Consider the following 14001-nt stretch of genomic DNA (forward strand, 5'->3'; position numbering starts at 1 on the left):
GACATAATTTTTTATTGAAAAATACTGATTTTTAAAAATTAATTTTATTAAAATAAATTTTCAATAAAAAATTATGTCAGTTTTTATATACAAAAAAATGCATTATATGATTTATTTTTCATATTATAACATAATCGATACATATACTGATTTACATTATAATGATGTTATGCACTAATAAATAAACTTACAATTAATGTAATCATGAAAATTTAAGTTTGATAAATGAATTATTGATTAATCAGGTTGTTTTGTAATAACTTAATGTATTCTATTCTATATTATTTTATATAATTTTTTTAAATGCTCAAAATGCAAGCTTATCTACATATTCTCTTGAAGTCTAATAAGATAAAAGGAAATAGATTTTTAAAGAAAGCTCTGTCAAAATAAATATTTAGTAAATAATTAAATTATTATAAGTTATTATTACTAAAAGTTATTATAAAAGAAAAAATTTGAAAAATATTTTATATATATTATTATTTTATTATGTTTATATAATACATATTTTTCACATATATTATGCAAAAGTCAATCTTTCAATGAGTGAATTTGATGTTATTTGATTTTTTGGATTAATTAAGAATTATTTTTTTAATTGCTCTTTCTGTTCAAAATCTTTTATTTAGTACAAAAATTGTTTAAAATTCATTCTGATAAAAGTTATATTATTTATATATTAATTTATCAAAGATTTATGTGAATAAAAATAACAGGTCATGTGCCATAATGAGTTAGTTCGTTTCTCTCTCGTTTCTTTGCTAAGGTTTTTGCTTTGAACATAGCAAAAGGTATTTCCCGAGAGTAATAGCATGTGATTACTTCTTTTTAAAAATCAGTATTTTGTTTATTTCTCGAAATGTAATTGCTGTAGTTGCTCCAATATTCCTTACACTCCAACCAATCGCAAATCGGAATATTTTACATGTATATTACAAGAAGTAATATTATTTGCAATAAAATTTTTTCCATCTTTATTATGATTGTGTATTCAAAGTATATAAAGTTGTTTTTTTACAAATATTATAACTTTTATCATAATTTTTATCATTATTTTTATCCGTATGCAAAATAATAAACTTTCGCGAATTTATTCATAATTTAACTTATAATATAGCTATTATTTTTTAAATATAAATGGAAAATTTATTTTTGTGTAACATATCTAAATAAAAATATGCAATATATGATTATAAGAATATATATATTAGATTAAAAATATATTAGATAATATATATATATATATTAGCTTTGATAAAATATATATTAAATTTCTTTTTTTATAATAACTTTCAATCGTAATATCTTTTAATAATTTTGACTAGAACAAATCATAAGTATAATTAATAATAATAGCTAGTTATAGTTAATAAGCAACACGCAAAACGCAAAATTAACAATATCTAACTTGTAATTTTTTATATAGACACAATACAATTAAAATGCAGTCTAGAATTAGTAAAGTTAGTTACTAAAAGTTAATAAAAAAGAGTTGATAATTTCTTAATAATAATTCAACAATAATTTTATAATAATATTAATATAATATAAATTTTATATATATAATTTTTCCCGGAACATCTTTCTCAAAATGTTTAGTTATGCGATATAATAATTGTTACTTATATAATAAATAAATCGATATAATGACTTTTTTACATGTATGCATATTATTTATGCAACATTTATTACGGTTGGTGAGTCGAAAGTAGAAGTAAGCTTTCGTGTCTCAATGATATGTTTATACCAGTTAAATGATAATTTTGGAGTTCTTGTTCGCTGACTATCCGTGAAGTTGACGTATACCAATCCAAATCGTTCTCTATCAAAACAAAATTTATATACTTACAATTATATTTTATTTAAAATTATAATTAGTATGTACTTTATAAGAATGTAAATTGTACTTCCTAAGGCGTCATTGATTATAAAGTAATTTAAGAAAATGTAACAAATAAGAATAACTTACGTATAACCAGCGAGCCATTCAAAATTGTCTAGAAAACTCCAAATAGTATAGCCTTTCACGTTACATCCATCTTCATAAATGGCTAATAGCATAGCTTTTATGTAAGAATGCAAATAAGATATTCTTGAATGATCTGAAGTGCAACATTCGTCAGAGAAGCCATTCTCCATAATATAAAGAGGTGGATTATCATATTCTTTCGCAATCTTGTTAATAATTTCTCGAAATCCTTGAGGAACAACCTAAAATGTCCACAGGTCTTTGTATGAAGATATAATTAATATTTTTATAATTCATATATAGAGCATAATATATTACTATAATATATCAAGAAAATTGCTTTGTTATAATTCGTGTAATTTTGTTATATGTAAAAAATATACGAAATGTCAGTAATTTAATTCAAAATATTTGTTATTTTGTAATGCACAATACTGCATTCGACAAATCAACTATTCGTCCTTTTATAATTAATCATAATTTTACCTCTTATATTCGATTCAGCCGAATTGTTGGAATATACATATTTTCTGAAATGCATTCGATACTGATTTCCAATTTATGATGTTGTGAATACAATCTATGAATTATTCACTGAATGAATTATTTACAACAATAAGTTAAATTGTGTACATCTTAATTGAGACTAACGCGTTATTATGGTCAAATTAATAAATTTTGAATGAGTCGTGTACAAATAGCAATAGTTTTGCGCTCACGAAAATTTATATCTGCTAATTTGATATAGGCAATTAGTATGCATCTTCTATATTAACTAACTTTGAGCCAAGATGAAGCGCTTCCTGGCCATGATGGATCTAAACTCTCTTTTACGCCAGAAAATTGATACCATCTTTGTCCTTCTTCTCGTGGCACTGTTTCTACACGTACTGAAGTATAATGATTCAATGCGAAAAAGTCCGATGTGCCCCTTAAAGAAAACAAAGGAGAAAAGAAATTGAAAATGTTAAATGTTTAGCTTCCGATATTTCATTGATAAAGAAAGTAAAAAAGAACTATATAGGCATGTGCACTTAAAACATTATAATTATATATCACAATTATATATACCTATTACGTGTGTTCACATTAATAAATAATTATTCAGAGATATGCTAATAGATTGCACATGCATGCTATAAACTTACTTAATATAGTTCACCCATGTTGGCGAAAATTTTGGTAAAAGCGATCTCGGATAGCCATCCAATCTACTGTTCTCAGCTATATGGGTTTTCATGACTTCTGGATAATCGCCAGTCTTCGAAAAAATTGGATGAACTGCCCATCCACAATGGAATTGAAAATGCAGATCTATTGCTGTAGTATCATTAAGATGTTTGGCAATTGCACCTGAGCAAGCTGCATCTATACCAATTTTGTCCCCTGGTTTTCGGAATTCTTCATCATAAATATGATAAATCTTGGCATGTGCTTTCAGAGCGTTATGCATACACAGATATTTGCCAGTACTGCCTAAATTCTTTCCTAAAAGTACATTTTATTCTAAAAATCTATCCGACATGATTTTGTTGAAGATTTCGTACATGTTTTGCTGAAGAATGAATAGCTACATATGCGATAGATACCTGGTGCTTTATCGTTTCTTCCGTATCCTTCGTCGCAAAAGACGGCTGCTTCATTGATAGTTATAAAATATTTAACTTTTGGACCAAGCTCTTTGAAAATGACTCTTGCGTAATCGGATATCCATTCAATCATCATTTCATTGGTCCATCCACCCATCTTTTCGAAAATTTCTGGATGATCCCAATGATATAAGGTGACAAATGGTTCGATACCTTTTGCTAACAGTTCGTTAATAAGATTTTTGTAATAATTGATCCCTTCACGATTGATTACGTTAGCGTAACCTGTCGGCAAAACTCGTGGCCAACTGATAGAAAACCTATAAAAGTCAACCTAAAACATTTATGTTTTAATGTGTTATATAATATTTTATGTATACGGTAAAATATATATGTTTTTTGTATTTACGTACCTTTAAGTTACTTAATAATTGCACATCCTCTTTATATTTGTGATAAGAGTCGCAAGCCACGTCACCAGTGCTATGATCACGTATAAAATTTGGACGGTTGTGTGTATATTCGTCCCATATACTTTCGCCCTTACCTTTTTAAATTTAAATATATTATAATAAATTGTATTTATAATTATTAAATAATTATGAATCTTATAATAATATAGTAGTGCTAAAAAATCTTGACGATCAGTTTTTATGCATTGTTCATACTTTGTTAAGCAGTGCTATTAATTTTATTATCACATGTGCCTTCATGTGCAGTAACCAGTGCTCAGTTATTCATTGTTCTTCGTACAATATGGTTGTATATTTTGTTATACTTGACAATATCTTCAAATTTTTATTAAAAAAAATTTTGATAATATTTGTCAAGAGAGAGAGAGAGTGCAAAAGACTTTTGACACAATCGATTACTGCAAATAATTAATTATTGAATCCTGAATATATTATTATTAAACTTTTTTTTAATATAATAAATTATATCGGCTAATTATATCGAAAAGATATTGAAAAAAATATTCAGTTGATTTTAAGGACGCTGTAATCCGTGCTTTAAAAGAGAAACACAATAAAATAAAAGATCGTTGTTTTTATTATTTCAGTTGATGAGTTTGGAATCATTATCGTATGTTCATATGTATATAGAAGATCTTAATTAGCATTTTTATGTTTGAATAATTATTTAATGTTAAACATATTCTCAGAAGTCTTATCTACGTACCACTTTCGTTCCAAGCACCTTCTATTTGATAAGAGGCTGTAGCCGTGCCTAATAAAAAGTCCTTGGGAAAATGTAATGTATCGTTAGCGAAGGCATATGTGATAATAAAAATGAAACTGACAGTAACTCCGAGGAATGAATAGCTCGCCATTGTGAAGACGACTGACTGACAGTAACCACAGCAATTGAATATATTATCAGTTATATACACTGACCTCTATATATATATTCTGCTAAAGATAGCAACCATTTCTTTAATATTTACTAACGTTCATAATCTCCCTCCTTGTGAAAATTATGATTACGTGGCGTTTTACACATCGTAGATAGATGCATAAACAAATATTGCTTATAATAATATTTAAATAATTTAAAAAATAAATTTACTTTATTATTGAACAAATGGATTAAGATGATAGATATTAATACATTGACACTATTTGCATTAAATAATTATATATAATAAGATATATATATATATATATATATATATATATATATATCTGACTAGATCGCATAGTTAAGGTCAATCAGTAAAATTATTATCGATAACTTTGCAGAAAATGTTTATTAAAATGAAATTACTTAGCGTGCATTAATGAAAGAATTAGCGTTATTACTTCGTTTTATCTTTTTAAAGTTGCTTGTCTCGTGCGCTAAATTACGTGTATTTCTACTTTTCTTCATATTGTATTAGAAATATAAATTATAGTCAAAAGTGATAATACATTATGTATGTACATACAATGACTCATTATTTTTATCTAAATATATTTCATTATATACTTCACAAAACAAGATGTTATTGCATAATTAATGTTTTTATTATCTTTTGCAATCTATTGACAATGAGAGTTTTATTAATACACGAACGCTTCATACGTTCTATGCTGTGTGTATATTATCTTGATTTTATTTTTGCTTTTATGAATGCATTTTTGAGCACATTATCGAATTCATATTTCGATAATTACGCATATATTTTACGCAAGGTTCCAAGTCATTATACTTTCAGTGCAGTTGTTATTTGAATTAGCCTTAGAAATTACGTATTACTAATTATAAGTAGTGTCTCATTCTTATAAACTACTAACAATAAGTGGTAATCGTAATTGTATATAATCTTTATAGCTATATACATATTAATTAGAACATACTCTAACACACACACAATTTTTAATATACAAATATAAATATATTAATGATAAATTAATTACATATAATATATTAATAATAAATTATCAGTTATTAATTTATTCAAATTTTAATAATTCTCAAAAAGATATTTGGAAAAAAATCGTCTTTTAGAGATTTTTCGGAATTATTATATAACTTGTATGTTACAATTTTATACAATAATTAGATTTTAGATTACCAGAAATGTAATATAATTTTTTCGGAAAGAATTAGAATTTTGATGGTAAAAAATGAATGTAAATGCAATTAGGGTAGAATAAATATGTATATACAAATAACATTTAAAATCCAAATTGTCGCAATTCGCCATATTTCACAATTTCTTACGTGATTGTTGATTTATTTAGACTGATTCAATATGATTTAGATTAATTGTGCTAGTAAATGTTGCGATTTCTCGTGTGAGCTTCTAACATAAACTCGCCACAAAAAATGTTCGTTGATTTCATGAAAACTTTTTGTATGTGCTTTCGCGCATGCTCTTTGTCATAGACGCAAATGTAATAAATAATAGCTTTGTTTGACGTAAGCCATTCTATTTTTGAAACTTTCAAGAGAAGATTCGAGTGCAATGATAGCATGGTTGAATACCTGTTTCTTCTATTATATCTATTTGTAATAAGAAAGGAGAAACAATTACAAAAATAGTCGATAAATTTCATACCAAAACTTTTACAAATAAGTAGACAATGATAGATAAAGTAATCTTATCATATAAAAAAATAATTTTTACATATATATAAAAATACGTGACAAATACTTATAACTATTTACTCTTTACATTGTTCAGTATTGCAAGGAAAGATAAAAGTCATAACTGACATCTTAAATTTTAAAGATTTAATAGTCAAATTTTTTTCCTATAGTTTTAATATTTACATAATAAAAATTGTTAATTTAAAAATTGTTGGTTTAAAAATTGTGGATACAAGCAAAAAAATAAAACAATATAATCGCATTTTAGAAACTAGGAAAAAAGCATTATGATTTTATGACGTACTTCTTGTTTAATGTATTTAATTGTAAATGAATTAAATAGTAAACAGCCTTAGAGTATGTGAAAATAATCACATTTTGGCATATTTGTATATGTTGTGATTGGATATATTTTTTGTTATATGTATTATATATTTGTATTATATATTGTTCAAATTATCATGTATAAAATTAGATATTAAATAAATTATATTGTTGAATAAATATAATAGAAATAGATATATTTTTAAAAATGGCAACATTAATCCATCAAATATGGAAATATAAACATACAGAGACATAATAAAAGATTAAATAGATATATAAATAATTGGCACAATAGCCTTTTTGGAAAAATTTATGAGCATAAAGTTTGCACGACAAGAGAGGAAAAATAAATAATCCTCATTACGATCCCAGTTATTGACAAACAAATAATCGCAATGATAAACATCAATTACATACGTCACTAATTTATCAAGTTTTTAAATACCACATAACGTTACGTTTATGTTACATAAATGAAAGAGAGATAAGTTTTATCAAGAAAAAAAATATTCGTATAACACACTTCACAATAAACAGATTATATCTATATTTTTTGTTGTAATCACGGCATTTAGATAATTAAAAGCTTATATTTTATTTACTAAATCTAAATTATATAATCGATTATATACCTATATTTAAAGGCTAAATATAAATAGAAAATGTGTGTGAACAGAAAATCAAATCGCGTCACTCAGAGATGCAAATGTTATAAGTTCCAAGGAAATATAAACATTATCCCTATACATGATATAATTATGTAGTATCTAACAAAACAAAATTTAATACTTGTTGCGAATATCTGCAGATATGATTAATAGTACATATATTCTATTTGTATCCGGAGTATCTGGAACGCTTATGCGTATGCGATATAGTAAAAGAAAGAAAGATTTGTATAATAGTGCGCGGTTTCTTATTTTTCGATATAAATAAAATGTCCGAAAAATGCATTATTAGAAATTATATCCGCATACTATTCATGTGAAAATAAGAATTATATAAAGATTTGATTTATTAAAAATTACCTACGACATTACTCGTTTATACGTATGTAATAATAAATATTAATTATGCAAAGAAAATTACAAAAAAAAATAATAAACAAAATTTGTTAAATTAGCAATAGAATACAGGTAATAGGAACTACACTTAATACATTAAATATACATATAATAATTTCAAGGAAAAATATTTGTTTTTTCCTTCTTTTTCTTTATCATGCCCAATATTCGTGCCTTCTTATCTCATAATGCGATGTTTTCATCTTGCCTTGTCTCGAATTAAAATGATAAAATTGTGTGTAAGACGAAGAGTAATACGCTCAGTTTCTAAGAGAGGACCGTCCTGCCACATTGAAACATTTTCGCGACCCATCCTGAAGAGAAATTTACTCGCCGGCGGGAAATACGTATTCTGACAGGTAATCTCCGCGAAACATTCGGCTCTGAAGTAAGGTTGGGTTATATAACCCAAACAGAAAAATACATTGGGAGCACGAAAACTTTGTTGCTAGAGAAGAAGCAGATAACGCTTCTTCTCTCGTTTCCCCTCTCTCTTTCCAAGTGTCTCGATGTTTCCGATACAGAATAAGGCGCGCATCCGACATATATATAGCATATAGTGAGACGCGCGGCTTTACGATACTTCGCGAAGAAAGTGTATCAGAGAATTTTGTATGCGTATGCATTTCGACGCGTACAGTCCGCTCGTAAGGCGTGACAGTAATATGAAAAAATAGATACAACGCGTTATACCTGTTTGCTTCTCCCTCTCTTTTTTTTCTCGTATTCCTTCGTGAAAGCGGAAAATCGAACCGAGTTTCGCGCGCGCGTGCCAAGTAGTCCGCGTTTATAAATTCTAATTTTCGCTCAGACCGAATATAAAAGTTCTCGAGTTTTGTGATTTTCAGCGAGGCGAATTTCTTACGAGTTTCTTTTCGCCTTGCGAACGAAAGAGTTCACAATATAATTTTTCTTCAGCTATAAATCATTTTATGTTTCGTGACTAATAGCATTTTAATTTATATCTTTACGACCGAAGAAGGGACTTTGTGGATTCTTATTCTTCCGTACGACGAATGCAATTTCTTTCGTAAGACAGTAGCAAAACGAAGAGACCGGAGAGAGAGTCTAATATTCACTTTTAAAAGATATTTTCTCGGAGAAATGTGAAACCATCTGTCATAGAAGTTCCAACGCAAAATTTCATTTATCTACTCCCATTATATGATATCAATTTAGAGTTATACAGATCCATTGTTTATTCTCATATTACTTACGCTATCCTTTACTGTCCCATCTATTTAGGATTTTCTTCTAGATTTATAGGTATAGAATTCCTTCTCTTCTCTCTCTCTCTCTCTCTCTCTCTCTCTCTCTCTCTTTTGTAGAAAAAGCAAATATATTTTAGTCGAATAGACACTCTGAGCTTTGATAACAAGGGTCGAAACTTTTGGAAATGGAGCATGGTATTACCGCCCTACGCGTGGATAACCAATCGAACCTTAAAGATAGCATTAAATCGAAGCTTTATGTGGCGATTATCCATTCGGGGGCCCCTTATCGCTGCAATTCCACTCATAAAGATCTCGATACATTGCTTTTAACTCCATATATGTACGTGCTATGCGATTTCGCAGAGTTTACAATCTCTTGATAATGCTTAAATTAATCTGTGCAATATGCTAATTTGGTATACGATATTTCTGCTTATTCCCGCTTCACGCATCTAAGAAATTTCGACAATGCGCTTCCTTATCTCGTGATAATTAGTTTCAAATGTATCAAAAGTTGGGCGTATGAATAAATCGGACGTTATCCGCTCGCGCCGTAAATCTTCATCTAAATACTGAAAACAGGCGCCGAGCGGTACTTTTGGTCCTTTACTTTTTAATTAGATCGTCTGCAAAGTTCCGGTTAAAATTCGCGCAACGAACGAACGTTTCCGTGCTAGTTGAGACTAAGCTAGATAATTTAGGTCGCCAAGGTAAACGATTACGACGCCACGGCGTCTTCGTGAATCCACCAGCAGTCCAGATTATCAAAATATGCTCCGGTATGTTGAATAGAAAACTGCGCAAATCGAATCGGCTTCGGACGGGTGTTTCAAATTTATTAAAGGTGTTACTTTCGCTCTTCTTAAATGTGCACGGATATCCTCTACGCATTGCTTTTTTTAAACAATCTTTCTAAATGTGCAAAACGATTTTATAAGCATTTGCAGCTCTCCTATTTATTTTGATATTTTTAAGTATTCTTTTATTTCCATATTTTTATATCTTGCAAAATATTTGATAATTGAATGAGTTTTCATATTCTATTCTATTCTTAAGTTTATTAATAAAGTTAGTAAAAATGAAATATGTCTACATGTATGTATTTGTTAATGTTTTATATATTATTTCTCAAAGTGTTCTATCAATATCTAAGTTGTAAATTGTTATCTGCATTAATTCTTCGTGACATGAAGCTTATCCGGGAAGGCAACTATCGAAATTTCGAGACTCGTTGCTTATGAATACCCACGTGTATTCACCGCGCTCGTATAGCCGCAGAGCCAATAATGACTCCATGAGTTTATTACTTGCATAAATTAAGCAGCACGGATAATAACCTTCTCGTTATGCCGTCTACAGTTCCTCCGATAACCGCACTCTCGAATACAAAGAGGATATAACTGTGGTTTAACAAACCATGACGTTCCGCTGCTGTCTCGACGATTAACAGATAAACGGACATTAATGATCATCTTTGTTTGAGAAGTTTTGACATTACCAATAATGGTGAATGTCAGATCAGTCAATCTAAATCCAAACCAATAAGAGAATCGCATTTCACAAAATATCAAGATAGTCTATCTAGTTGTATTAATTGTTAATGAATCCAGTTACATTCAAATTGATCGAGTATTTACTATTTGGAAATTTTGAAATTGATCGTTGTTTTAATTCTTAATAATTAAATAGTTGCCAGAATAAAAAGTTATGTATTATAGATTAAATTATACATAGATATATATATAATAACAGCTACACTTCCACGAAGACATTTATAATTTCTGCTATTAATAATTAAAAAATAATATACATAAAAAGATTCCGTACAATAAATTAATGGTATAAATTAGCCAAAGAACCATTTATACAAATTGCAATAACGCTTCTGTCCTTTTCTTTTACTCTCTTCAGCGCGTACAAAATCGAAAAAATCAAATATTACTAAGAAATCTAATACATCTGTCAAAACTGTTAAAAAATTCTACGAAATCTTATTAATATCCTCACTCGCCGAAGAAAATCCAAAAAAGAACAGAAACGTTCGCGATTGGTATAAATGTAATTAATATTAAATAAATCTAATAAATTGCGCTTTAATTGCTGCGCTGGTTCTTTGGTTAATTTATACCATTTAGTAATTAAAAATTAAGATTTATGACAGTTTATAAAATTAAAATATGTCATGCAAAATTAATTGCTTATCAATTAATAGTAGTTTGGATATAATCAAAATATACAGCTATATGTGTAATCTAGGATATTAATAATTAATAGGTCATCTACGAAAGTACTCCAATTTCATAGAATAATCTATCGTTAACGTGCTAATTATGAAACATCCACTGTGAGATGTTATAAGAAAAGTTATGACAAGAAAACCCTTAGCGTAATTTATTTAGCACGTAACGCTGAAGAGTTACACTTAGATAGCATGTATGTATATCTGGTCCGTTCGATACAGAGATTGTGCTCCGTCTACACGTTCCCGCGTCAAAAGAAGGTCCGTCCGGCCGTTAAGCAGATTAAGGGTCGTAATATCAATGCGAATATCATACATGACACGGCGAGCAGAACTGCTGGCGCAAAAGGAGACGCCGCCGCGGCACAATAAACTATTCTCCGGGTGGCAAAACACGAGCTCTGGCGCCAGTATAACCGAAGCCCAACGTGCTGCTTCATTATGCGTTGCGACGTGGCAAAGTGCCAAGGTCTTTGATAAAGGGGGCGACCATGTCGTGGCCGGGCGAGCCCACTCTATATCCCTCTTTCCGCCCTTTTGCCATAACGCGGAGGCGACATGCACCCTCTGACGAGCGTCTACCGTCCATCGCTTCTTCCGTCTCTTCTTGTACGGATACCACGGCGACATGGTGTCGTCCTTTTCCCTCCAACACTCCCAACCTCTATTCTCCTCTTCCTTCTTTTTTTCCTATTTAGTTCTTTAGACTATCTTTAGATTAGCAGTGAGTTGATCACCGCAACAGGGCGAGATTAAACTCATTGCAATTAATGTGAGATATCTGAGAGATATTTTGGTTGATCCTTAATATTTTGAATTACACACATTACGATGATTTGATTTGATTCTTTTTTCTTTGCTAGTCTATGGCTAGCCTAGCCTTCACTCTGCCATTCGCCGTATACATGCACATCGTGCGCATCGGAAGAGCTCTGCCGCGGTTAATTACACGACGCTTGCATGCGCGATGATCAGCTTCTTAGATTAGCGGCAGGCAATTCCTACACGCTGCAGGAAGTCAACCATGAATCAAGTAAACGCCTATGGCGTCTGACACATTCGCGCGTCTCGAGTTCTTCACCCTTAAAGTTGCCAGGACTAGAAGTCGAAGGTTGTAACTTGTTGCCGGAACTTCGTGAACGCGGCTACCGCAAGAAAGCCGAATTACACGAAGCCCCGCGTTACGAAACTCGATCCGTGCCGAAGGGAATGAAATAATTATATCTTTCCGAAGCAAGTTTCAATTATACAGATAATATCGATATCTCGCTCGAACAAGACATTCCGTAACTCTAGCTCTTTGTTTCGAAACATTAATAATAACACAGCTGCAGCCGGTACGAAAGTAGATATGCAGAATACTATTTTCTTTGTATATAATTTTAACTTCTTCTCCGTAGTATTTTCTTTCAAGAGAATTTGGCTTTTGAGAGAGAGAGAGAGAGAGAGAGAGAGAGAGAGAGAGATCATACACATACACATCTAAAATATTATCTCTGTCCTCAGGGAAAATGTAACCTGATTTAAAAGAGGACTCTCATAAATATCCGCACTTATTCCGAGAATTTGAATGTGTTTGCCATCTAATTCTGACAAACGAGATTTTATTTTCGTCGTTCCACGTACGTAGAGAGGGGGCATTCACTTTTACATGTGTGTTACGATGCCACGAGTTTTCTGCACACATTTCCTATTCCCATTTAAATACTTTCCAGTCAGGTATGGATAAAGTTATACGACGAATGATGCTTACATCCAATTACGGTAACCAGCGTTTTCAATAAAAGCGGTACTTTCTGTTTGCGCATTCCGCGCCGGCTAACGAGCCGTTGGTTTGCCACTTAAACTTTTCCATTGTGTGCTCTCTCATTTCCAGCCGCGAGGAATTTTCGGTATTCGCCGAGAGATCTGGTATAATTGCACGGATTATGCGAAAAGACCGAGCGTACCGGATAACCACGGATTACACGGCGGTCCGCGTGACGCACGAATCAACCAAATCATGATTTTCGTAAAATTGCTTCCTCGATTTAACAACGTTGGGCCGGAAGGTAGGGGTTGGAGTTGCGGTATCTCTTGTAAACCAATATAGTGGCGCGTATAACGCATCGACAATTTCATATTTAGGTACCGATCTACATTACATCAACAAGAGGTCCACCTCCGACCGCACATTTGATTAATTAATCTAATCAATCACTTAACAGACACCGAGATAAATAAACTAAAACGCGAAGGTAAACCGCGAAGGTAATTGTGCGCTCGTTCAGCGCGAAATATTAATAACGCGGAGAAATATTAATTGCTTCTTACAAAGCAATGGAATTTGCATATGCATGTACCTTTGCATTAATATGACGTCGATAATTGATATTGAAATATGATATCGCCGTGTGTGTGACTCGATACGATCGATTTTTCTTGCGTAACTTAATTAAAAGATTATTTCATAAACTTCCAGTTTTGCATAAAAATAATTATAACAAGTAACTATAAATTAATTAATTAATATGCAAGTAATTGG

General features: G+C 30.4%; 1 protein-coding gene across 1 annotated transcript; it reads right to left on the bottom strand.

The window, feature by feature from the left end:
- Positions 1–607: 607 nt before the first annotated feature.
- Positions 608–4939, bottom strand: LOC114933111 (myrosinase 1). Its single transcript, XM_029305578.2, has 7 exons — positions 4741–4939; positions 3975–4108; positions 3562–3895; positions 3121–3460; positions 2753–2903; positions 1973–2214; positions 608–1825 (listed from the first exon to the last, which is right to left on the bottom strand). Exons 1-7 carry the CDS (start codon positions 4889–4891, stop codon positions 1678–1680), a joined length of 1500 nt encoding a protein of 499 aa, XP_029161411.2. The 5' UTR covers positions 4892–4939; the 3' UTR covers positions 608–1677.
- Between the last annotated feature and the right edge of the window lie 9062 nt (positions 4940–14001).

Source organism: Nylanderia fulva, unplaced genomic scaffold (genome assembly GCF_048542155.1).
Source record: "Nylanderia fulva isolate GAGA-0341 unplaced genomic scaffold, ASM4854215v1 Scaffold29, whole genome shotgun sequence".
Taxonomy (NCBI): domain Eukaryota; kingdom Metazoa; phylum Arthropoda; class Insecta; order Hymenoptera; family Formicidae; genus Nylanderia; species Nylanderia fulva.

Bases quoted from the DNA above. Each gene is read 5' to 3' on its own strand.
- LOC114933111 (XM_029305578.2), bottom strand. From the start codon at position 4,891: ATGGCGAGCTATTCATTCCTCGGAGTTACTGTCAGTTTCATTTTTATT. The intron at 4,109-4,740 runs GTACGTAGATAA...AAATTTAAAAAG, and splicing joins AGGTGCTTGGAACGAAAGTG to GTAAGGGCGAAAGTATATGG. The intron at 3,461-3,561 runs GTATCTATCGCA...ATGTACTTTTAG, and splicing joins AAGAAACGATAAAGCACCAG to GAAAGAATTTAGGCAGTACT.